General features: G+C 38.9%; 1 protein-coding gene across 7 annotated transcripts in view; it reads right to left on the bottom strand.

Annotated features, from left to right (window-relative positions):
* Positions 1–5,837: 5,837 nt before the first annotated feature.
* RASA2 (RAS p21 protein activator 2) overlaps positions 5,838–27,014 on the bottom strand; it is a 59,930-nt gene continuing 38,753 nt past the window's right edge. For 4 of the 7 annotated variants that reach the window (XM_084847172.1, XM_084847176.1, XM_084847174.1 and 1 more), the window contains 12 exons: positions 26,694–26,768; positions 25,420–25,543; positions 24,167–24,273; positions 21,409–21,495; positions 21,252–21,329; positions 20,718–20,791; positions 19,820–19,926; positions 17,125–17,207; positions 15,391–15,599; positions 12,086–12,189; positions 11,106–11,295; positions 5,838–7,250 (listed from right to left, as the gene is read on the bottom strand). In XM_084847172.1, coding sequence (XP_084703298.1) covers positions 7,223–7,250; positions 11,106–11,295; positions 12,086–12,189; positions 15,391–15,599; positions 17,125–17,207; positions 19,820–19,926; positions 20,718–20,791; positions 21,252–21,329; positions 21,409–21,495; positions 24,167–24,273; positions 25,420–25,543; positions 26,694–26,768 — 1,266 coding nt within the window. In that variant the 3' untranslated portion in view covers positions 5,838–7,222. Of the gene's footprint in view, positions 7,251–9,525; positions 9,610–11,105; positions 11,296–12,085; positions 12,190–15,367; positions 15,600–17,124; positions 17,208–19,819; positions 19,927–20,717; positions 20,792–21,251; positions 21,330–21,408; positions 21,496–24,166; positions 24,274–25,419; positions 25,544–26,693; positions 26,769–27,014 lie in introns of those variants that run through there. The other 3 variants (XM_084847173.1, XM_084847177.1, XR_014789588.1) reach the window with 3 other exon arrangements.

The following is a 27,014-nucleotide window of genomic DNA, read 5'->3' as shown; positions in this document are numbered from 1 at the left end:
GGGAAGGTGCTGTTGCACTCATGTCCTACTTGTGGGTTTCCTGTGGGCAACTGGTTGCCCACTGTATGAACAGAATGCTGGACTAGATGGGCCTTTCTGGATCCAGCAGGGCTCTTCTTAAGTTCTTATGATGGAATTTATGCTTCCCAAGAAAGGAATGTTTATGTTAAGCCATACTTGCACATCCTGAATTTTTATATAGAGCCACAGAGATATTTTAAAGGGATTCAGATTATCTTAATTAATATAAATCCCATGGTATAGGTTGCTTGGTCCCCTTGAGTTGGCTTTTAAGATTACCTGAGGTGAAATTTGCCATGATCTATGTTTTCTCTTTGTTTACTTTATAACTAGGCCCCTTTTCCTAAGACTGGAAATGTTTTCTGCTGAGGTAATGCTCTAGGATGATTATTACTATTTCTTTCACTGAAAAAGACTAATCAAGGGGGAGATGCATACACAATACAAATGCTATTTTCAGCCTATTTCACATGAAACAATGGATCAACAGCATTTTAGCATCCACTGTGTGTGAGAATCTTTATCTACATTTTATGTATTTAAAAATGATTAATCAACATTAAAATTAGTTGCAACATTCAAGTTTCAAACAATTCTACTAAACTTTAATACTTATGTTAAGAAAATAAACTTTAAATAAAATACATTCAATAAAACTTAACAAATTAAAAATGCAAATTGTAAAATGTACATGTCAACCAAGCAGTTTCCATCTCAAGGCTAATCAAAGTAGAAACATTTCAACATTTACCAGCCTACTGTAAAAACTTAATTCAGGGTTATCTAGCACATTTGAAATATACTTTTGCCCCCCCAAAATGCATGGGCAGGGCTAGGAATATCCCTGGCACCAGGCAACGTACCTATATTTTTCAGTCCTGTTAACAGCCGTAAACCTTTATTTTTAACTACCTTGTACTTTATCTACACAATGTGGTACCTTAACTTTTGAAAGTGCATTTATTTCCTACCATATAGTTTTTAAAAATGATAAATCTGGGATAGATCAAACCCAGCTGACAATGACAAACAAGCTTTTACTAGGGATGTTTTTAAACACTTGTTTCTGTGCCAACAAGGCCCATTTGGCATTTGTAGAATACCGATAAAAAAAAGATTTTTTTGCGCTTTAGAATCTGGGTAAAGATTCTGAGGACACTCTACCTTGTTAATGGATGCTGTTGCAGTGTCCCCTGCCCCCAGAAGGGATCAGCTTACAGCTTGAAGGATCCCTCTACCCTTCTTCCTCCTAGCTCTCATGCATGCATAGAATGCTGTATGCCAGCCAAGTGTGTGCCTTCTGCGTACCAATCCAGTATCACCCCAGCAGGAGTAATTTGCAGCAGGGGTTCTGGGAAGGAAAGGAATGGATGAATAATTATATGGGATATTTGAAGTGGCCTCCCTTTGTAAATATTTATTAAATAGGGGGCAGCGAACTGAATCCCACCCCACACATGGAGCTTTGCCTGCAGAAGGATAAGAAATTAATTATGGTGTTTTTAGAATAATGTAGAAACAAGTTATGCAAGGTTACTTCATGAAGATGTGACATACAGGTGATGTTGCAGAGACTAAACTGATTCACAGGTGATCCGTTTTCTTAATGTTAATTATTCTCATATACACCCTTTTAATGCTTTTGTGTTTAATGTCATGCTTCGTGATATAGTACTGGGGCAATCATGGCATGCTCTACTCTAAAAACAAAAAGGAAGACATTCTTTTAGAAGTGTTATTGTGAACAGCAACCAGAAACATTAATAGAATGAATATTAAAAAATCTTATGGCACCTTAAAGACTAACATTTAAAAAAAATATTTCATGAATAGAGTCCACTTCATCCAATGCTAAAATAGAATGACACAACGATGATGCAACAAAGGAACAACATAATTTGATATATAAGCAAATACCTCAAAGTTATAACCAAACACTAATATATGGAAACCCCCAGATAATACTCCAAGTCCATCAAGTATACCAATAGTGAACTCAGTTTAGGTATGGAGTAGAAATTAGTTCAGTTTGCACTTCCTGAACCAATATGCAAACCAAAATGCAGTTATCCTTTGGTATTTGCATTTCTCTGAATTTTGCAATGCAGTTTTCCAACAAAATTAATACAGAAATGTGTATATTAGGGGAAAGCATGTACAAAAATGTGTGCATTAGTGAAAATAAAACACAAAAATACATTTTTGCTTGCCAAAAAGTGTATATGAGGCAAAAGTGCATTCACAAATGCGTATATTAGGAGAAAATGCACATGAAAATGTGTAGTTTTGTGTGGACTTTAAAAAAAATCACAAACTGATTCAGAAATTGGATGAAATGAGTTTGATTGGAAAAATTGGAAAATGAAACTAAAATTAATAGATTTGTTCATCCCTAACTCAATTCTCCAAGTGCCATTCCTTATGTAGCCAAAACAACATTCTCCATGCACAAGGAGGAGGTATCAGCACCAACATTCGCAGAAGTACACGAACACTTTAAGAAAATAACCCCTAAAGGGGGAGAAATAGTAAAAACAAAAATCACACAATGGGGACTGAGCATGCTCAATGCCCACAGAATGCTGTCTGACTACTGGAAGGGGCAATAGAAAACTCAATTTATAAACTCAATTTATAATTGAGTATCCTGGAAGAGGGCATAGGTGGCAGGCCCCCTGCCTGTTTTAAGGTATCTTGTGTATAACATTTAATATGAAGAGCTACAGATGCCTGCCTCACCCATATAACGATAAACATTCTTGTTAAAGCCCCGAATTTAGCTATAAGTGGCTAGTTTCATTACAATCAAGCAAAGCATTTTCACTCATGAAAAAAATGATACAATCACTATTTTTAATAAAAACCAAAAATAAATGTTTTAAGAAGTTGCTGTATCTATTGATATAAAGCGGCACAATATGTTCAGGTAAAAATGTTAGGATTCAAACCTCAAATAAACCTCCTTCAAAGGACTGCTATTGAAGACACCCATTACATTTTTAGGTGTACACCAAAATATGCAACGTGTGAATGCAAAACATGTTGTAAACATGCACAGGTACACTTGCCAGGGAGCTGCAATTAACTCCCTCTTGAGGGAATACTCTGTGGGAAAACCAGGGTTTGCCTCCTTATAATGTGTTAACAGCCCCACGCAGCCAGAGACAGGTGAATCATAAGAGTTATGTGACAGAACTGATACATTAACCTGAACATACTTACAATTTAGAAATGCAGTTCTGTCATGCTGTTCCAAGACTGTAAAATCACGCAAAAATCCAACACGATCACAGGAAACCCAGAAATTCTAGCCCTTCATTTAACCCACAATTGTACAGCTTTCAACATGTACATCCTCTTTGCATATCCGTATCCACATAAGCCCAATTGCAATTATGACTTTCTTCAGTCATTACTTGCATAATGGCCCAACCCCTTCAATATGCTGTTCATACCAGCTGCTCACAAATTCAGCTATAACTTTTGTAGTGTGAAGCCTTCTCTACTTGTGGAGGTTCCCCTTTTCAATTATAATCCTGATCTTCCAGGTTCTATATAGCATGGGAATTTTCCAGGAGTAAAGGACACTCCTGGTTGCAGAAGTTACCACTGAACTGAGCAGCTGGAATGAGTGGTGTGAAAAGAGAGGTGGAAGTAAAAGCATTGCCTTGCAGCTCCTTTTGCTTTCCGTCTTCACATAAATAATGACTGAAGATGATTGCGTTCTATATAAAATAATTTACATATTGAACAATATGCCCTAGTTTCAAAAAATGCTATACCACATCCTTCCTGTATTGTCCAATTCTTCTTTGGTGGTTGGCAATCCTGATGTAGAGGGATCTAGTAGTCATATTCACATATCAAAAGTGACATGTTTTTATATAGCCTACATATATTTAAAATTATAAAATATGGAGTGTTACACTTATATGCAAGTTGTCAGCCATGCTGTACTGTCAAGAAGGGAGACTGAATGCAATCCAAGTACTTGTGAATGATTATAGGAATAATAATCCACTCTCCCGGGCTTCTTTCATTATTGGAATGCATGGTTTTTTTCTCAGGACAACTTAAAAGCTCAAAGGTCTATGATGTGTTTGGGCAGAGCAATCCTGAGGTGGTGGTATTGGAGAGGTCGATGCTGGCAGAACCCACATGAACTTTAAGCCCTGCTGGCTCACACCAGTCAGGGGCAGGCGGAAGTTGGGGTATCCCCCCTCCCATTGCTTCAAATGGAAGGGAATTTACTACAGCAGCCCTTAGGTTTGGCATAGTTTCTAAGTCTGTTTGTGGGCATGTTGGAGAACCAGGAGAGCCTGCGGACCCTTGGCTACTCTCATCATCCCTCCAAATTGCTCTCCAGGAAGGACCTCTGCATGTAGACTTCCCTTTCTGCCCATGGAAGTGGAGCTCTGCAGTGGCTTATGGCAACCTCCCAGGGAACCATAAGATTGCATCCAAAGTCTTCTTTTTTTGCCTCAATGTGACTAACAATATCAATCTCCATGCTTAACATTGTCTAAAACTATGAATAAAATTAACAGTCTAATATGTGTTTATTTGTCTGTTATTTCTTGTTGATGCTTTAAAAAGTGACATGACTGTATTAGTAATATAATTAATACACAGCATCTCTCACTCTGGTGGTGAAGTAACTATTTTGTAGCATCTCCTGTTTCTCAATTAAAGGAAAGTTTCCTCCTGTGCAAGCACTGAGTCATTGCTGACCCCTAGAGGGACGCCGCTTGCGCTGGCGTTTTCATGGCAGACTATAGCGGGGTGGTTTGCCATTGCCTTCCCCAGTTGTGACTACCTTTCCCCCAGCAAGCTGGGTACTCATTTTACCAACCTCGGAAGGATGGAAGGCTGAGTTGACCTGAGCCGGCTCCCTGCGACCCAGCTTCTGCTGGGATCGAACTCAGGTCGTGGGGAGAGTTTCGGTTGCAATATTGCCGCCTACCACTCTGCGCCACACAAGGCTCTCAATTAAAAATGTCCTCCCAATAGCAAAACGTTAAGGTTTGTGTATGAAGAAATCTCAATGGACAATCACATACCTAATATTTTTAATTCATCTTGGGTCTAACCTTAGGAAGTAGAATATGCCTGGCTAGAGAGTCTAACATGTATCAGTGTTGTTATTTTTTTAAAGTCTGTCAGACAACAGTAGTAAAGATTGTAAAAGATCTCCTGATGATGAGCCTTATCCAGAAGTAAATCACTTCTGCCAATACTACAGGCCTTGTCCAGTACTAACTGTATGCCATGGAAAGATCAACATCTCTGATATAATAATCTGTATAACCCTTCAGCTATTTCAGGAGTCGCCTCAACAAATTATGCATTACACTTGAATCTTATATATAGCATGGGCTTTATATCTACCAATTATTATTCAGTTGTAATTTTTCTTAGACTTCTTTATACCTCTAGTGTTCTGATTACACAATCTCTGTGTCATTCATTCTCCTGCTAATCCATTTTTATTTCTATTCATGCTCTACTTGAAAGCCATGATCTAAAGAACTGTATAGCTAGGCCCATGTGCCCAGTAGACTTGTTTCTGGAACAGGAACCACTACCCCACCCCCACTTCATGGCAATCTATTTTTGAAACTCAAGGAAATATAAAAAGCAGCTAGTGATAAGGCATGGGTATCAGCTGTTCCAAAACAGGTCCCACTGGGGGCATGCATTTATTTGCTAGTGCAGTAAGTCTTGGGATCAAGCTTTCAATCCTATGGCAAAATCCTTGCATTTTCTTAGGAGATGCCATGCCATTCATAATTGATGCAGTATTTTAAGCAATGTGTATCTTGGATAGAAATCTAAATTATATTTAAAACAGTTAATACAATATTAATTACAATTGTGGCAAATAACAGTAAAAAAGCAGAAGTGTTCAAAAAGTAAACTAAAGGGCAACGTACAGATATCATGACTGTAACTTCAGTGGGAATGTATCAATTTTTATAGTACTTAGCAAACCTCAGATTACTTTTTTAAATACCACATTCAATAATACTGATTAAAGGAAGCTTAGCCTTTTCTTCTCCCAAGCAATAGTTTGTATCTGTTTATTACATACATATTTTTTTTATCAGCCTATGACTAGAAATATATCAAGAAGGCAAGATTAACAGTTTCTAAAGGCAAAGCTGAGTCTGAAACTTCACCTGGCAAGTAAAAAATTAGATATAAAAATGTTCACAAAAGCATTGTTTTAAGCCACAATAGTGATCATTCAACTGATCATAATGGTTAGATACTAAAAAGTATCTAGAATTATAATCTGGGGCTATCCAGATATCTAAAGTGCTTGGAGTGATTTTCAAAAACAACCAGTTGCAATTAGATGTGACATATGTCCAATTTTACCACCTATATTTAGGGCTGTTTTTAAGTTATTGGTTGGTAGCTGTCACCTGGTATTACACCAGAATGTTTTCCCAACAGCATGAAATTTGTATATATTCTTAAAGCCTGATTCTTAAAAATACGAGAAATTGGTTATTTAAAAAAGACAAAAATACAGACAGTGGTCCCATGTCACTCCTTTCACTACTCACTCCAATTGTAAACAAGATGCATAGACTCCCTGACTTGTCTTGCTTCAATAATATCACAAATAAAAATGTAACATCACTAACTGTCAAATGCACATTAAAAAAGTACCACCATTTTCTTTTCTTTTTACAAAATGTCTATTGTAGATTAAGAAAGGACAATTTAAAAAGTGGCTGTGCGCTGAATATGTAAAGCTTCAAACTCTTTTATCTCCTGTCGGGATTTCTTTTGCCAAGACTCATTGTCCACAGAATAGGTACTGATGGTTCACAAATGAAAATGTTGATTATCTTGGCAGACACAAAATCCCATCTGCAATCGTAGTATTTTCCTCCCTTAGAAAGCTTATTCGTTTAGAAGTTCCTTCCAGCTCTAGAAACTTTGTTTACTTCCATCTTCTGGAACTTTTGAGTTCTTTAAACAATATGGAGATTATCTCCCCCACCCCACCCCACCCCCCTTGCAAAAAAATCAGATACCCCAGGTCTTTTCCCTATTAAATATTAAATAGATTGTGAACAGCTAATTTGTTGGCAATGTACATTCTTAAATACTCTGAATCAGCACAGAACCCGGATTTTTAAAGAGTTAAAATTACTCCAGTTTCTTCAAAACCCATCTCTGTTGCAGGCTAGGAAATTTTTCCAATTGGATTTTCTCTGAAAAAGATCAGAAAGAAAAAACACATATCAAACTATTTAATAGAAACAGTGGCTTAAACATTAGAACAAATGTTTGAATTTCACTTACAAATGTGGTTGTGCTTCCTGATTATTATGGTTTGCAGGACTCCTAATGTGGTCCTGCATTACAACTGCAAATTCCAAGCATACCCCCATCTAATTACCATGTGTTTATACCCAAGTTATTAAAGTTCCTATCTGGTAATGTTCAGTTAGAGGTGGTTGGGCAATGGTGAGGTTCTGTTTACTTGGGAAATGCTGAACATGTTTGTTACTGATTGTATTGTGGCCAATTTGTCAACCTCCAGTCAAAATTCAATCAAATGTTAACTAATTCCCCCAACCCTTCCAAATAAGCAAGTGTTGTAGGGGAGATAGTGTTCACAGAAAAAACGTAATATCCTAAACCACACAAAAAGGCCACCAAACAATATAGGTTATAGGAAACTGACAATTCTAATAAACACTTAAAAACAAGGTTTTAATAAAATATTACAAAGGTTTAAAAGACCTAAAAACAGTCCTCAAGTATTCCCTACATACATATTATAATAATTGGTATCTGTATACAAATTTTGCAATACCCCTGTCCCATACACATTTCGACCTAAACGGTCTTCATGGGTGGGAAAATAAACACAAATTACAGCCCATATAATCACCATTTACAAATAATGTCTCATAATTGCAGAGATTCTACATAATGCCTGTAAAACAAAAATAAACAGGTTTAAATATATCCAAAATGTTAACACTGACACAACTGGTAAAACAGCTAACACACACACACACACACTAAAAATAATAAAAGGTATATTTACCAACAATTTTTAAACTAGTAAGATTGTTGGCTTCTCATATAGCGGTATATATGTACACCTGCTGGATAAGGGAGTCTAAACATTTCCTCCCATGCCTAAAACATAACAAGGTGAAACGCCTGATAAAAATTCCCAGGTTATTACACCATAATAATAAAAAATAAAAAAATCCGTTGCAACAAAAGGAACAACCCACCAGATATAAACCCTTAAGGCTTTTTTACCCAAGACGGTAAAGTTCTTCCATCAGTATATACTGATCAGGACTGTATCTAGCTCTATTCCAAGAAAGAAGGAGATTTTTAACACTATGTCCTACTCCACCATACGGCTTGGATGCTGTGAGTAGCCATCTATTATTGTAACCTGAGTTACTAAATAAGGGCCTTCAAGGCTTAGTGAAGGTGCATTATCAGTTTAGCAAAGGGTAAGTACCTGTCGTTTATCTACTGCTAAACAAGTTGCTCCCAGAGTCAAGGAACCTAAGAAATTTTAAAGCCACATACATACCAAGAAGTTAAAAAAATCTTAAAACCCATGCAACTGCTTAAAAATATAGTACAAATAAAATAATCCAAAAATTACAATCAGAAAAACTATATTGCTAAGATACAACAAGCAAATAATAGAATAAAACAATGGCAAGTATAGTATGAAACTAATTAGGAAACCAACACAGAGGAAATTACAAATATGGCATCCAAATGAATTCCTCATTAAGCCCATAAGGCAACATGATCCTTAATGTATATATCCAGAAAGTTAGTTATCAATTATTATAATATGAATGTATGGAATACCTGAGGACTGTTTCTAGATCTTTTTAACCTTGTTTGTAATATGTTATTAAAACCTTGTTTTTAATTGTTTGGTAGGGAAGATGGTGTCCACTTGCCTGATATCTGCCCACTGGACTTAACTTTGGACTAAGGCCTCCAATATGCACTAGTCCCAATCCATTCAATCTTTACACACAGACACATTTTGAGGGGTAATGATTTCAGACTGGACTATGCACACAGGCCTATGACAACATTCCATTCTTTATGTGGATGGCTGGTGGGGCAGATATATGATAAGTGTGTTTAGTGGGTGAAACAGTCACAACATTGTTTTAACATAAAGCGTAGGCTCTAGACCAGCATTCCCCAACCTGGTGCCCTCCAGATGTTTTGGACATCAATTCCCATCAGCCCCAGCCATGCTGGCCAATAGTTAGGAATCCTGGGAGTCCAAAACATCTGGAGGGCACCAGGCTGGGGAAGGCAGCTCTATAAAACTGGACCCTTAAGCAAATAAGGCAGAAATTGTGAAAATTCAGAATTGGAAACACTCTGCTAAATATTTAGACTACAGTTACAACTTAGAGTTACCTATTACCGTTAGGTAGCAGCCATGAATGGATCCAGTAGCCAAGGTAGTCTTTTCATGGGAAGCTCATAACTTAAGTTCACATGAGAAGATCTTTTCTGGAAGTATTCCCAACATGAAAGTCATCCCATGTAAATCATTTGCTATATTAGAGAAAGAAGCCTAGCTCAACTTCTCTCTCTGATGTAGTTACTTTGAGACATACAATTTGCACCTCAGACAGCTTTCAAATAAAACGCTTTGCCATATGCAAAGGTGAAGTGATACAGTCTATGTGGGTACTGCGTCCTCCCAGTTAGACATATCTGAAATGGCTCAAAATTCCTTTAATAGTGTTGAACTGGTCTTCCTGTAGCTGTTGTTCATTCGTGTATGCTCCTTTTCTGGTCTTTGTAGCAGAAACATGCCTATAAACCACTCATTAAATGTTTGGCTTTACTTGACCTCTTGGAGCTTCAAAAATTTGACAGATAATTTGTCCTTGGCTTGCTTTTGGAATAGTTAATGGGTCACTCCAAAATTATTTTTCCAATGCCCACCCAAATCCTGCTCCAAAATTTAATAAATTGTCCTTCTATTAATTACTCCATTCATCAATCTACAGGGCTATCTATAACCCATTTCATGCATTTCCCTGAACACATGAGAGCTCCAAGTAAGTAGGAACAGGGCCACACGTACTGGTCCCACTCCCTATGTCCCTGTGTGTATCTACATGGGGATGTAAGGGGCTGGGCTGTGTGTTTGGCCTAGATTCCCTACACATTTGGAGCCCTCATGTTTTCAGAAGAATGCTTGAAGAGGGTTTATGGGAATTTGTGTCCCCCCCACACACAATACAGACATGCACAGAGGAAGATACAAGCAGCACAGGCTATGAGGCTCCATACTTGGTGCCACCTTCCCATGCACCACAACGTAGGGCAGGGAGGCACACAGATCAAGAGGAGCCATACCCCCAGCGCGCGCACACACACACACACACACAGGATCTAACACATGGGTACCTGGAGAAGGACCCCTTGCCCAGATTATGTCCCATTAGCACCAACAGAAGATTTTGTTCTAACCTTAATTGCCATGTGGGGGAGCACACAGAGAAGGGAGGGTTAATCCTGCCCTCCCTGTGAGCCCTCCTGGAAATACCCCCCCCCCCACTCAGCATCAATAGAAGTTTTTTTCTAAGCTTAATTGTCATGTATGTGGGGGGACAGGATTATCAGGTGGGATCACAGTACATTGGGAACAGGATATTAGCCCCTTTCTTCCCAACTGTGCTCCCCTGAAAATCACCCCCCCGCCCCCAGCATGGCCATTAAGCTTTGATTGGCACCAATTGAAACCTTCTGTTGGCACCAATGGAAGCTTCCCCCCGTTAAGCTTAATTGCCATGTGGGGCGAAGACAGCAGCATGTGGGGAAGGGAGATTAATTCTTCATGCCCCAGCTGAGATTTCCTTCCCCCAAATGAAAGCTGTCTGCCTCGCAATTAAACTTAGGAAAACTTCCACTGGCACCAATGGACACTCAGAGCTCTGAGAAGTAGATCTAGAGTTCAGGCCCAATGGGCCTGGGCCTAGCAATGCCCCCGATCCTCAGTTTGTCAGGAGAGAGAAGATAGAAGTACCTACAATACTTACTCGCTGCCATATTTAGCACTAGATGATCTTTTCTTTCGATATCTGTCATGATGCTCATTCAACTTTTCTATGACAGATATTACTTGCTGAAGAGTTTGAAAAGTTGCTAAAGAGTCCTCAATTATGAAATTAGAATAGTCATCTGGTTCCTTCCGTGGACCCTGATATACTGCTCTACTTCCACAAACCTCTAAAAAAAAGTATGTACCACACTATTAGGGAAACTTTAATTTTCCATTAAACAATCTGTTCTTTTACATGTTCAGAAGTACACCTTTTTATAAGAATAGATGTTTAATTAAAAAAAATGAAGGAACAAAGGTGTTTACTGGACATAACAGGAACCTATTTGCCATTTACTCTGTAACTAATTCTCATAAATTTAACAACTAGCTAAATTATCTGGTATAATGGAAAGTGTCTAATAACTACAAAACATTGATGAGAAACAAGATGATTCGGTCCCATTTGTAATACAGCAATGAGTTAAGTATGTTCTCCTAAAATGTCTTTTAAGTCCAGAATATGTTATGTTCACATAATAACACATATGCAGTAACTGAGACTTATACTGGTAGAACTTTTTGAGGACCAGAGTGTAAATAGCTGAAAGAGAATGTTTAAAGAGCTTTTCCCATGTAACATCTGAAAAAAGAAGAGTAGTATCTACAAAGGGCTGGGTCCAGACAAGCATGAGTGTAATGGGGCTGCTGGAAACTGACTTCCCCATCTTCTCCTCCCTCCAATAGGCCGAAGACCCCCCCAAAAGACTTCCCTAAGGGCCTAAGGGCTGAAGGAGAAGGGGCAAGGGAAGTCAACTTCCACCAATCCCAGTATGCACACTTTTGTCTGGATCCAACCCATAGTATTTTGACAGAAACTGGCAACAATAAACTGATATAAGCTTACATTAATAGGACATTTTCCCCCAACATTACTATTTCTAATAAGGTGGTGGTATTTGAGTAGTTTATTGGTACCTTCCATCTTTTGCAGCTTTGGCATATTGATAGCAAAAAGTGAGTAGATTCTCTCTGTTTCTCGATCCCCATCAATCTCTATTTGAATGTCAGCAGGTACACCTCTACAAGGAAAATGTATAAACTGTATGTATTTTCACTTTCTATTATTTATTTAGTTAATGTATTATATTTCTATACCACCCAACAGCCAAAGCTCTCTGGGTGGTTCACAAAAATTAAAACCATTAAGTACAGCATAAAACAATATAGAATATAAAAGTTTAGAATACAATATAAAAGTACAACTGCAAGTCATTTTCTAAAGGAGATTAATGTATACATCTTGATAACATTGACATCGTGCATTCGGCCCCCCGAAATCCGTGGTGGAACGAAGCCTCCCCGCCCCCCCACCCGGCAAAATGGGCCTGAAACGGAGTGCCTACCTCCTGCTGTCTGCGCTGACTTGTGAATAGCGGCCGCATCTGCAGCCGCCATTCGCTTCTTCCATGTAGCCGTGATAGGCTACGTAAATACTTATGTAGCCTATCACGGCTTAACTAAGGGAACACAAATGGCGGCGGCTATGGCAGCCACCATTTGCATTCCCTTTTTTTTTGCCATTTTACGTAAATATTTACGTAAGCTAAAATGGCAAAAAAAAAGGGAACGCAAATGGCGGCTGCCGTACTCACCGCCATTTGTGTCCGCTTTTTTTTTTCTGTGATAGGCTACGTAAATATTTACGTAGCCTATCACGGCAAAATACAGGGACGCTAACGGCGGTGGCTATGGCAGCCGCCATTTGCGTCCCTGAAGGCTGCCCAGCGGCCGGATGTCTGGCTGCGGGTAGCCCCGGTCGGCAGCTCGGAGCAGAGCCGGCCAAAGAGAATTTCGGTGGGAGGGACGGAGCACCTCCCCCCCTACCGCGAATGTCACCCTTCGAAAAGGTAAGAGACTTTCGTACATCCCTAGTATACATCTCAATAACATTGACACATACATATTCAGATGTTTAAGTTATCATACATAATTCAACATATTACTAAAACATGTGTATCGGCAAATAGGAAAGTATAATATACAACTGTTTCCAATGGGAACTGCTACAAAATGTAAGTGATCAGCTTCAGAAAGTGAAGTGTTAACACAGCAAGCAAAGAATTTAACTGATTTAAAATGAAGGGATCAAACAAAGATACAGCAGTAGCTACTGTGCAAGTAGCTATTGTGGGAGAGTAATACTAGGCCTGCCATATTAAACGGCAGTGTAATGTCTGTACAAGCAGGTGTGTGTACAAGTGAAAAACTGAAGCTGAACTGGCTAGTATAGAGCAGAGGACTTTTTTGCTTGCGGGGGAATCCACCTATCAACTCATGTTTGGCTGAGAGGCATCAAGCAGCCCTGAGAAAAATTCTTGCTGCTTCTGATTCATTCTGGAACTAGTCTAACTGATATCTTAGCACTATGTGAACAAGCTTTGGGCGTCCGTACTCTCTCTTCCCTTCCAGTATGGCAATGTGCAGGAGACTGGATACATCTGCTTCCTGTTTTAAACTGATCAGTGGACACACGGGTCAGTGTGAGGAGAACAGCAAGATTCCCCATTGGGCATTTTGTTCAGCTTCCCGTTTTGGTTCCCAGCATTAGTGTTATAAATGTCTCCTTGGTGTGATGAGTACTTTATTCAACAAGTGACGGAAACAACTGAGATAACCCAAATTATGACCTTGAACACCGTGTTTATGAAATACAAGGGGAGCCAGTCATTTTTTACTCTCAGTTAAGTCACCATCTTATCAACTGATATGAAACATTTATGAAGATTGCCAGAAGTTCCAAGCCTGTAGCTTTCAGCAAATTGTGAGAGAGGGAAGTTAAGGTTTCCTACACAGCTAAGACTTAACAATTATACTATCCTTGTCAAGAGAGGGGTAAGTGCTAAACACTTGAGAAGTTTGCTTCACCTGTAAAGCCTGCACGGGTTCCTTCAGCTATCTTCGGGTAGCAGCAGCTATAAAACCCTGTTTATTCTCTCCCTGATTCCTGCCATTGAACTGAGAAGTTTGCTTTATCTGAGCTTCCAGCTTTAGCATGCTATCCTTTGACCCTTTCCATCCCACCCATGTAAATAACCACAAGTCGAGAATTAAGGTCTGAGGTTTGTGGGTAGGTTCCTGCCCTCAGACCTCAAGTCAAATTGTGTTGCTGCTAGGCAGGCCTGATAATCAGCTGAGAAGATTAGTTGTGTATCAACACACTCTTATTTGGTGAAAGAAACTGACCAGAGTTTATCATTACATCCAAACTGGGGAAACTTTGGCTAGCTAAAAACAGAAAGCAAATCCTTGGAGCCATGCCAGAAGGAAAGGGGAGAAGGAGAATCCAAGGTTTGATTCTGCTCATATATGCTAAACTATGGCTTAGCACAGGGATGGGGAACCTCTGACCCGCTGTGGAACCTCTGGCCTTCAGGAGAACCTCTGGCCCTCAGGGGCTCATCATCCAGCCCACAAGCTTCTTCCACAGGCCCCGCCCCTTCTCCCTCCAGCCATGGCAGAAACCCACCACTCTTATCTCTGATCACCTTTAAACTGTAAAAGTCTTTAAAGAACAGGATATTTCAAGTCAAGCCTTGCTGAACACACAGGCTGGCTCAGGAGCTTTGTAAAGAGTATGTATAGCTCAGCTGAGGCCCAAATTAACTGATTCAGGCATTTTTAATCAATTCATCTGATTAATTACAAAACCTAATTAAGATACCTGCATACCTAGTCAATCTCCACTTCCTGTACTGGTAATCTGATATTGCTTCTATACCTTAATCTAGCTGGTAAATACCTTCTCCTCCATATATCATTACCTTCAGATTTTGCGATAGGATAACATAGCGCTGCTAACAAAAATGCCAGGTGTGTCAAACTTCCCTCTTCCCACTCTGTAACTCTGCTCCTGGCAGAACATATGGTAGGTGAACTGCCACGTTAGCGAAGAATAAGCATGAAGGTTGAAAACTGCCATTCCCAAATGACAATCCAAGACCAATTTATGCATCATAAGGACTACGGACCTATGTTGTTTATTAAGTAGATCTGATGGGTACTGGATGTTTATAAGAACATGGCACAAGGTTTAATGATTTTAAATTAAGCAATGGGTCTGACAAGTGGTGCTGAATGAAAACACACACACACTTCTGATATGAGGCCCCTCTGGCCACAGACGTGGCAGTGAATAACTTAAGCCACAGCAAAACATGCAAAATTCAATCTTATTTCTATTCCCAAATACATATATACCTTTCTTTGCAGATGTTACTTACGCAGTGCATGGCATACACCCCACTGTATTCTCTGATGTGGCCTTACAGCAAAGCCAGTTGCCATTCAAAAAAGCAGATGGATGGTAAACACTCAGTCTCTTTGGGTTGCATCTGCTCACCCTGCAGAGAGCTTCTATCCACTCACTAGCCTCAACGCAATTATTTGCCTGCACATAGAGTGGTTTTTCAACATGTATCACTTGAAACATCTGAAAAAGAAAATATCCCTTTCTTTCAGCAACCAATGGAGTTACTTTAAGGGACACTAAATGATAGCACAAGATTTTCATTGGCTGTTTTACATAACAGCTTTGAGAACTTTTTGATCTGTCACTAGTAAACCTGCATTGCTACCTCCTCCAGCTGCTCTGCTTGTCCTCCAGCCACACAGTTCTTTATCACTCTGCCCTTCTCCTCATCCACACAATATTTTAGTCTAAACCAGGAAACAGTTACTCAGTATGGTCAGCCATCCATTACCCTTCTGTTTTAAGAAGCAGCTCTTCATAGGAAATAATCATTAATAGGAAGAATCAAGGCAGTATTTTCAACAGAAAATCATTCCCCAAAGGCAAAGTATGAAAGCAAGTGAAGCCAAACATGAACCAATATATTTTTCTGATCCAAAGGTTTCTTCAGAGAAAATGGCAATATATTTGGGGGTGGGGGCAGAATAGTTTCCTTAGAGTTTCTAGAGAGTTCTTGTGAAGAAATATCAGCTGAACACTTGGGAAATTTTAATCAAGTCAGCAGTACATAGACAGTCTATGACCTGGTTTGCACATAATGACAAACCAGAATACGGGCTGAGTGTGGGTTGTCATTGAATTGTGGGTTGTTGTGCAAACCCTGCACTATGGTTTAACTATGGGTTAACCACAAAGAACCTAGAGTTCACAACTCAACAGCAAACCATGGGCTCTCTTCATGGGTTGCTCATGTTTGACAGCCCATTGATCTGGTTCACACAATATGACAAGCCAGAGTATGGCCTGAGTATGGGTTGTCATTAAACAGTGGGTTGTTGTTCAATTGCAGATTACTGTGTTGTGTGAATCCAGCCATGCTAACAAATAATGATTTGTTAACCATGAACAACCACAGTTCACAACTCAACAACCACAGGTTCTCTTCATGAGTTGTTCATAGTTAACAAACTCTGGGTTGTTAGCGTGGTTGGGTTCACACAACACAACAACTGATGATTCAGCAACAACCAATGGTTCAATGACAAGCCACACTCAACCCATACTTTCGCTTGTTGCCTTGTGTGAACCCAGCCATAGTTAAATCATAGCTCAGCGTTTGTATATAACAACCTCCCACGATTCAACAACAACCCATACTCTGGGTTGTTGTTACATGCGAAACATGCCTAAATATCACTGTCAGCAATCCACATAGTAAGCTCACTCTATACGTTAGAGCTGCCATGCAGAAGCTCTTTCAAGCAGCTTCTATATGGAACAAGCTCCTGAAAAAAAATATATTTAGCCCAAATAATGCAGCAAGTGGATTTAGAAATGTGGTTTTGATATCCCAAAGTTATGGAATGTATTCCTCAAGACTGCCCAAGTGTCCTTTCAGGGCATATAGGAAGCCTTTGAGGTGGCTTTTGTTTGCTGTCGTTAAGCTGCTTATTTATTTTTGTATGTGACATTTTAGAACTTTTTATGCTTGTTCTGAGGGCTATAAAATAAGTATTTTCTTAACTAGCATTTCAAAACAACTTACATTTTTCTTGTTAAATGCGCTCTCATCAAGTTTTTCCACTGCAAGGATGTTTTTTATTGGAATGGTGTAGATAGGCTCTTTATCTGCATGAAGACAAATGAGTGAATTGGTATAAACTGGAAAATAACACCACAGATTAAGGATAACACAGGAGATAAATGCTTCATAATGCACACCACCCTGTAGACAGTGGAAGTGAAGTCATAATTCCCACATTCCACTTTTCATTTTTTCAGGAAGCAATTGGTAAATGCAGCAGAAAAGAATATGTTTGCCCACTCTACAGTACTGAGATGAGGGGACCTCCAGCCAGCAGGCCTAGAAAGGGCTGCAGGGATTCCCTATCCACCCCTGGCAGCTACTTTTCCTGGCCCTGCCCGCTCTGTCATGGAGGAAAAAACTCATTTCCCATCAGCCTGATGCTGTACTGCTGTCACTTTCCAGAACTGGGTTAAATCACTTATTGTCCGCATTTGGGACTTATTACTCCGAGAATAGTTTGACTATCAATTACAGCAAATCTAAAGTTTTAGTGTTCTCAAAAGCCCGTAAACAATATAAATGGACTTTAAATGGTAATATTGTCAAGCAAGTCTTCCATATAAAATACTTAGGCATACAAATGCAGAGCACTAGATTCTGGTCTGCACAACGTAGGCAGGCAATTGATACAGCAAACATTAGCCAGCAGCTGATCTTAAGATTTTTCTTTATGCAATTTATTCCCTCTGCAATTCAAATTTACAAAGCTAAGACTCTAGCCCAACTTACTTATGGTATCCCTATTTGGATTTTGGGATTTAATTCCCAAATGGAAAAGGTCCAGTCTGTATTTCTTAGGAAGCTATTGGGCCTTCCTTCTTGTGTGGGAAATGCAGCAATCTATCTGGAAGTGGGTATCTGATCAGTTGAATGCAAGGTATGGATTGATGCCTTTAAGTGGTGGTTACGTTTACATTTTTTAGCAGTTCCTGGTAGCTATCTCTCCTTACTGCTTTCAGATTCTTATGTTACCTGCTGGATGAGAGCGATGGAGAAGAAATTACATTGGCTACACCTCTCTGCAGAAGTCATGGGCAATTATGGGCCTGAGAAAGCCCAATTTCTTGTTGTTCAAAGACTAATAGACTTAGATCTACAGTATTTCAGAACTGTAGCAAATAAAACCTGCTCTCCATTACTCTATACTAAATATAATAATTTAAATAATTATGGAATCACAGCAGCCCCATATCTGTATATATTCCAAAGTATAGAAGGGCATTTACTCTTGCCCGTTTTAATGTGCTGTCATCAGCACTATTAAATGGACGGTTTAGTAATATTTTAGTAAGATCCGTTAATAAACGGATATGTTTCTGTGGTGCTGGAGTAACCGAATCAGTTGAACATGTGTTCTCTTACATTGTGACCTCTATAGGGAATGCAGAGAAAAGCTAATTTCCCCACTATTAACAGCATTCCCAGGAAGTAGCTCCACCACTTTGGTATCCATTTGTTTAAAGGATGTGTCTTCTTGGGTCACTGGAAGGGTTGCCAGGTTTTTTATGATTTCAATGCAAACTAGGAAAAAATGATGTAATTTTCTTGAAAGAAGGAACCTCATAAATTGTACTTTGTTACTGTGCTAGTTTTAACTGTATTTTACATGTTTTATACTGATTTTGCTGGTCTGTGACCCTAATAAAATGAATTCATTCATTCATCTCCCGTCAGCCACTGATTGGAGACAACCGCTTTTTCCTGTGGGGCAGAGTGGGTGGGGCCAAGGGACAAAGCTACTGAGTGATTCAGTCATACTTCCTGCTTACTTCTGAGAAAAATGATGCTTGCTTACTTTGGAGTAGAAAAGTGATTTAAAAGTGCTGCTGAGTGATTCAATGCTTCTTCTTCTGAGCCTTGTCCTGCGGTGGCTTGCCCTGCTTACTTCTGAGTAGACATGCTTCTTACTATAAATTGGGTATTTTCAGCCCAACCCACTTTTGCCTGTGGCCTGCCCATCACTGGAATTAAGTTCCCAAGAGCATTTCTGAAAAGCAATTCAGCCCTTGGGCTGAAAAGGTTAGTCACCCTGGCTGTGGTGATTAACCCATATATGCAAGGCCAGCCCCCTCTATTAGGTAAGCTGGAAAATTTGGGAACAAAATGTGATATGAAAAGTCCTGTAATTTTAAAAATATCTTCAAAATATGAAAGATTAGGTGAAGTTATTGCTTTATTCTACTCTGAACATGAAGAGGACCATGAACTAATTTAACTGTTCAAATTAAACAACACTATTTCAATACCACAAATACATCATGCAAGACACACACGGGAGAGGGCCTTCTCTGCTGTGGCACCCTGGTTGTAGAATGCCCTCCCCCTGGAGGCCCGATTGGCGCAGACGTTGGTTTCATTTTGGCACCAAGTTAAAATATGGCTTTTTCACCAATGCCTTTGAGGGCCAACTGAATTCCCTAAAGTTGCATATTGTCTTAACTGTTTTATTGTTTAAGATTTTTTAATCGGTAGTATCTTATTGAATGGTTTAATATGCTTTTAGCTATTTATTTATTGTTTTATACTGTTTAAAATGATTTTATCTCTACACTGCCCTGAGATATAAGGTAGGATAAAATGTTTTAAATAACATAATAAAATAAAATGTCCTGTAACTTCAAATGCTGAAGTTACAAATAAGCTACATTAATACCTTGTTGCTTATGATATGTGAGCTCTCTACTTGTAAGGCAGAACCAACGCTTCTTGAAATTTTTTTTCCCAATACGAGTCCTTCCTTGTGCTCTTTTGTACATTTCCCTGTGAAAAGAACACAAATTATGCCAGATACTTTCAAATTCCTTCTCACAAGACTGCTTCCAGATGCATTTACTTATAAGTGGATTTAATGGATTCAACCCCTATTCTTAAGATAAATCAGTGACATCTAGTATAGAATACGAAGTACTTAATCATGTAAGAGATTAAAACTTAGAACACTGTTGTCCAACAAGGGAAAATATCCAGGAATATTAATTGAAAATTGATATAGCTAAGGATGTCACATATAAACGCAATCTTAGCTATGAACTAAAACTACCTCTAATTAGCAGTTTTACTGTTCTTTACTGTAGTATGGGAAAACAAGGTGCAAGGCTCACAAATGCATTTGAAAACCTTTTATTTCAAAAGAATAGTCATGCTCATATTGTTCCATTTTGAGAAGTGAATGCAGGGGAATTTTTGTAATTCTTAAGTTTGAAACTTCCTCCTATGCTTTAATTTATAGTATGTCTGGCAGAAGGCAAGTAATGTCAGTAACAAACTAGCATCTTCATGCAGGAATCTTGCACGGAACAGAAGGGGGCAGTTTGTGTTTAATAATAATGTGAGTTTAACGTACAATTACATGTTGTACATACATGTAACTATGCATCCTTGTATGCAGCCCAGATATTAAGATTCAAGACTATTATTTTGGAGAGAGTTGGCACTTAAGTTGGCACTTAAGCTAATATTCTGGGTTGGAACTAGTTTGAAGGGACACACGACCAAAATTATATATACAAAAAACACACTTGTCAATATACAGTATTTTGTACTCCAGTTACCCTTCTTTAAGATGCACTGGCTCACTCATGACACTTGGTTCTTTACTTTCAGTAGATGATACTTCATCTAAAAACTGAAGATGGGAGAACGTATTAGAATGGTGTGGATTGTTTTCTAAACTTTAACTGTAGAAGCTTAAAAATAGTGAGCCTAAAAAGCCTAAGCTCAGTTCTTATTTGCCAAGGAAAATTTACAGTTCTAAAACTTGTTTCTGCATCTTTCCTTAACATTTGTGACCTACAAATGATGTAAAATATTGCATTTTAAGAACACCCCAATTAATGTACTTTATTAAAACAAGTAAAGGGCAGCATGGTGTAGTAGACAAAGGACTGGACCTAGATCTGGGAGATTTGGGTTCAAATTCTTATCCAGCCATGAAGCTCACTGGCTGATGTTTGACCATCTCCCTGCCTAACCTACCTCACAGAGATGTTTTGAGAATAGAATAACACTTCCCAAACTCCTTGCAGGATGGCAGGAAAAAACAACTTTTTAAAAAAGCCATGTATTTTGAATGTATAAAAAAATACCTTTTTGACAGCTTCAGTATACTCCTCTTCCTGAAACATCTTGAAAAATTCACACATGAATGTCTCCTTGAAGCTTGACTAAAAAGAGAAAAGTGATAAGTAAACTTTAACAGAAGGATACCCAAAGCAAATGCAAAAGAAACCATCAAGTACTTACTAGTTTACTTTTGGACAGATTTCCCCAGCTTCCCAGTGTCTGGATGGCTTTTGATATAAGGGTTAATGTTCTAGATGTCTGTGCATCCTACAAAAGACATTTAAGAAATAGGTAATATCACTATTTTACAGGAGATGACAAAGTTCAACTGGGCTGAAGATCATGGCCAGCAAATATCATAACTGGTGTCAAAGTATTACAGTGAAAGAGTGGCATTTCATTCTACAGTGAAAGACAGTGGGCTTACATGAGGCTGTCATATAGGTCTCACTGAAATGGAAATAGTACAAGGCTGTAATTTGTAGGCTGCAACCAAGTTCTTCTCAAAAAATATAGGGTTGGATCAAGTTTTGCTGATTTCCCCTCCCTCCCGCAGTTCTCTGCACAGATGCCATGCTGTTCTGGAGGGTGCCAAAACCCTTCAGAGGAGATATTCAGGGCAACAGGAAGAATAGGCAGAATAGCCTTCCACCATCCACCCTCCATTAGTGGGCAATGGGAGTTTTCTTTCTGTGAGTGGAACTCTGCTCCGAGGAGGTATGGATCCAACCATTAGTAAATGAAACCATTACAGATTTAAGTTCTGTAGTTTCATATTTTATATGTCCCCACCCTGCAAAAAAAGTAAAATAATTGCACTTAGTTTCAAAAGGAGCTAAGCTTTTACAGAACAGTTCTAAATATTATACATATTAAAAACATTTAAAGTGTGTGCTAGTCTTGTGATACCCAACATTTCAAAAATATAACTATTTGAAGCAGAGGAGGACATCTTGGGTTAAAATCTTGCATTTCTCTTTATGCCCCTTTTTATAAATGTATGACATATCCATTAAATGAATATAAAATGCAGCCTCTAATACAGGCCTGGGTAACTTCAGGGGCTAATTTCAACCACCTGGGCTGCACCCACATTTTGCGTCACTGAATTTTAGTGGCAGCAGTGCGCAGAACAATAGTTTGCTACTGAGTTTCAGCGGCAAACTGCAATGGTGTCCTAAAAAGGCTTAATTTAGCTTTAAAACAAGGCATGAGCACAGTCTTCTTTTAAAGTTAGATTTGGCCTTTTTAGGCTACTGTCATGGTTTGCTGGTGACAAACTGCAAATTATTCTGCCACTGCAGTGGCAAGTTTGGGGGTGGCAGGAGCCACACATAAGGCTGGGGGAGTGTGTTGCCCACCCCTGCTCTAATATGATGACTGGTCACCAAACACCTGAATTACTGTATTCTTCTCCAGTAAGGCCGGTGCCTCAAGAAACCAAATAGCTACCGAAGGAAACAGTTCAAGACACTAAACTTTTCTTGTTAAGAAGGACCAGAAAATGTAGCAGGCATGAGAGCTGAGAGTGAGGTGAGACAGTGGAGTGGAGAGGTGGAAATGAACTGATAGGCACAGTGTATATATAGTGTGTTGGTAAGGGGTAGGGAGCACTGAAAGCACACTGCTTCAAGAACTTGGAGCCTATTACAAAAGCACTAATCAGTACTAATCAATGTCCTCCAATTAAGGAAGGAAGTACATTGCAATGAGTGCATCAATTTATAATATCTTCACATCTTTGGACACCAAAAGTTTATTTCACTATGGAAGATTCCTGCATAAATATGTCGCAAAATTATGCCAACTGAAGGTGCACACCAATAATCCAGGAAGAAAAAACTATTTTGGAACATTTTCCCTTTTAAGATGATCAGTGCAAATACTTTTTTGACCTGACCATATTCTGGTATTTTAAGTCTCCTCCCATATGTACCTTCCCGGAATCTTCAGGAGTCCTTCTCTGGCAGCCCCTGCCAAAGGAAGTGAGGTGGGTGGCTACCAGGAAGAGGGCCTTTTCTGCTGTGACACCCCAGCTGTGGAATGAGCTCCCTAGAGAGGTTTGCCTGGCACCTACATTGTACTCCTTTTAGCACCAGGTGAAGGCCTTTTTATTCTCCCAGCATTTTAGCATTCTAGTCTTTTAGCTCTGCTGTTTTAAATCTGTATTTTAAATCTCTGCATTGCTGCTAGGTTTTATTCTCATTATACTGTTATATTGTGGTTTTACGCTTCCATATTTCATATTGTTTTATTCTGTGCTTTGTGGTTTTAATTTTTGTGAACTGCCCAGGCAGCTTTGGCTATTGGACAGTATAGAAATGATATAAATAAAATTAATAAATAATATATAAATGTCTACAGTGTATCTGCATTGGAATCCTTCATAGCAACATTGTTGAGAACAGTCCACAATAGAAAAAATAGCATGTGACAATGAGCTGTTAGGAAACATTTCTGTGTAGGAGAAGGTATGTAGATCACGGCAGACAACACCAAGTTATAACTGTCCCATCTGACCCATTCTCCGCAAATTAATTGCTAAAGTATTAGCTGTACAGCTTTCTATACTTTCCTTCAGTAGAACCTGAACTTTCTCTTTAAAACTTGCGGTCATCTGTTTTTAAATCCCTTTCAAGTTAATAGGAAATGGATCAAAATAATACGTTAAATGATCAGAGAGCCAGTTACCTACCCATTTGCTTTTTCACTCATGTTGGTTGTCTAATTGCAAGTACTTTCAGACATGAAAACATCTCAGAATGCTTTGCCATTTAGAAACAAGGTAGTTAACTAGAGTTGACTTTTAAAAAGTCTGGGTGATCCAAGTGCTCAATGTAACTCTCCATTTCCTATACAAATGCTAAGCTTCTTTCTCTATACATCCCCCTAACTAAGCTGGCCTACAGAGTTTGAATGTAATGTTATCAAAACTTACTGGATGGTGAGGTCGTAAATGGAAAGTATGAGGCGATACTACAGCTACAGCAAAGAAACGAAGAAACACAAAGCTGCTCACAGCAGAATACTGTACATGAGGGTCATCTGCAGAGAAAAACCATGAAATGTAAAATGTACTACAACTTAGTAGGAAATGAAGACAGTGAAAAACCTTAGCAAGACAATGTCAATAGAAGAAGGGCTACCATTCTTTTCCAGAATAGAAAATGAGCAAGTAGCATGAAATGGAAGAAGTGTGGTTATGATGCAAGATGCTTTGTCATGCATTATGGGGCACAAACCAAAATCATTAGACATCGATCTGGTTTAGATGTTTAGCATTATATGCACAAACATTGGGCTCATGCAGCTGTGCAGGAGGAGATGGGAAGCTTTTGTTTCCCTTTTAATTAATCTTGGTTTATTGTTACCCCAAATTGTGAGTAATCTTAACTACGGTTTAGAGAAACAAGCTAGAATCATAAACCACAGTTTGAGGTTGGTTTGTTTCCCTAAAGTATAGTTAAGGCTAATTGTAGTTTGTCTGGGATTGGACGTAACAATAATCTATGGTTAGATTAAAATGAAAGCAAAAGCTTTCAGTCTCGTACTCAGGGGCACGCTGGAGGAGTGAGCAGGGGTGGGGAGAGCTTATGAGTCCAAGGCTTGTTCATGTTATGCTGAACCAGTTTAGCGTTATGTCCAAATGAGGCCACTATGTATATTTTACATTAAATATACTACAAATTCTAATGGTTTTCAGAGTAAAGCTATTTTACTCTCTGCAGGGAGGGCAATTCTACCTATTTTGGGGGAGATGTATATGGAACAGGTGTAACTAGTTGGTATTAGGTGTCCACATTTTAACTCCTCAGTAATGGATGTATAGCTGTATTTCAAAATGTTGTTAATACACATCTTACAGCACCATCTATGTTTGATTTTTTTCTCTTTTTGAGCCTCTTATCTGCCGTTCCTTTCATACTGGCACTCTGGTGTTAGAACTGTGCAGCTCTGATGCCAAATAGTATTCATTAACAAATTCATGTGCTTTGTATACAGACTACAGAAGGCAGGCGATATTTACAATAAATATTTTAAAAATCCATAGAAAAATATGTTGCTAAATCAGCCATTTCAGTTTCCTTCTGAATGCTGCCAGACCTGATTTTTTAGGGTGACATTTTTATGGACCTTGAAGACTTTTAGGCAGGCCATATAACAGATTGGAACAAAAATGGACACACTTACTAGGAAATCTTTCAGCAGCCAAGTGCCTCAGAGAACAGAACATATCACACATTAACGTAGGGCAACTTATACTTGACTGTACAACTGTATTGAATACTTTGTCGACATAGTAGCGCAGATTTTCCTGTGAGGACAAACAAATGATTTTAGAAAGGCATGCTCTTATCAGTTTTATTCTACTCCCACAGAGAAAAAACTCAACACATTTGCATACATAGTCTTCATTCTACCATACAACTTGAGAAGAGGACAAATGCAAATCAGACAGTTTAGGCCAACAGAAGGGTTGCTGGCATATGTATACAGATACATAATAGAGAAGCAAATAAACCATCCCCCAGAACAATGACAATATCGATCAAACAATGTTTCCTTCTTTCATTGCAGTCCGTAGCATTAGCTAGTCAAAAAAGAACTTATATGTCACTACTGACAGAAACTACTGCAATTAATAATTTCCATTGCACTTTCAGGATATAATCTGGTTTATAATTGGTATCTATTGAAGGTCATTAGTATTTCCATTTCACCAATAAGAAGCCAAGCAGTAGAGACTTACAAGGCCACATAGAGGGCATCTGTAGCTGACCCAAGATTTGATTCCAAATGTACATGATGCATGCTGAAGCCATTGGAGGAAGAGGAAGCAATGTTAAGGCACCCTCCTTTGTGCCTGCATTCACCTCAAGCTGAGAGCCCCCTCCCCCTGCTACCAACTGCCACTGTTGAGGCCATCAGAGGAAGTGGAAGCAGAAGCCTTCCATTGCCTTTTGATCTAACTCCATGACCTGCTGAACTTCGCAACTAAAAATCCAGTGCTTAAATTTGCTTTTTTCTTCCTCCCTTCCAATCCCCGTTCCTTTTGTATCATGTCTTTTAAACTATAAGCCTGCTGACAGGACTGTCTTATTTCTGGTATTTATAAGCCATTCTAGAAGACTTCGCTGAAGAAAAGGATAAAAATGCTTTGAATGAAGGAAGGAATTAATACATATGTACTGTTATAAGGTATTTAATTATTTATTTTGGGCTCTACATAATGAAGCGAAAGAGAAAATTGGTACACTGGTGCCTGGAATTGGTACACTGGTACCAGCTACACTGGTAACTGGAAGTCGACACAGCAAGGGGAACAAAATGCACTCAGGTTTACAGGAATTTTCCTTGCTGCTGAAATTAAACATCAGTAACTATTACCATTCCAAAGAATTGATTATGCATAGTTAGATACTAGCTCCTCAAAGATATATTGAACAAAATAACTGCAAGCATACCTTGTGTATTTCTAAACTGTCTGCTTCTTTCAGTTTCACGGGATCAATTTCACAAGGTTTAGGATTCTCAAATATCTGAAACAAGAGCAAAGGTTTACAGCACAATCCTGTGTATATCTACTCAACAGCAGGTGCCACTGAACTCAATGAGACTTACTCCCAGGCAAGTGCATACAGGATTGCAGCTTTAGTCACTTATAAAAGGACAATTTCACCCACTTTTATGTTTCAATTTTTATTAATATGTTGAACAGCACACTCATAGCAGGTATCTACTAAGGGCGCAATCCTATGGACTGGGCCCTCACTGCTCAATAGCCC

The sequence above is a fragment of the Heloderma suspectum genome, chromosome 3, assembly GCF_057233095.1.
Source record: "Heloderma suspectum isolate Gila_16-S chromosome 3, 16-S_ref, whole genome shotgun sequence".
In the NCBI taxonomy this organism is placed as follows: domain Eukaryota; kingdom Metazoa; phylum Chordata; class Lepidosauria; order Squamata; family Helodermatidae; genus Heloderma; species Heloderma suspectum.
This window is presented reverse-complemented; position numbering and strand designations above follow the sequence as displayed.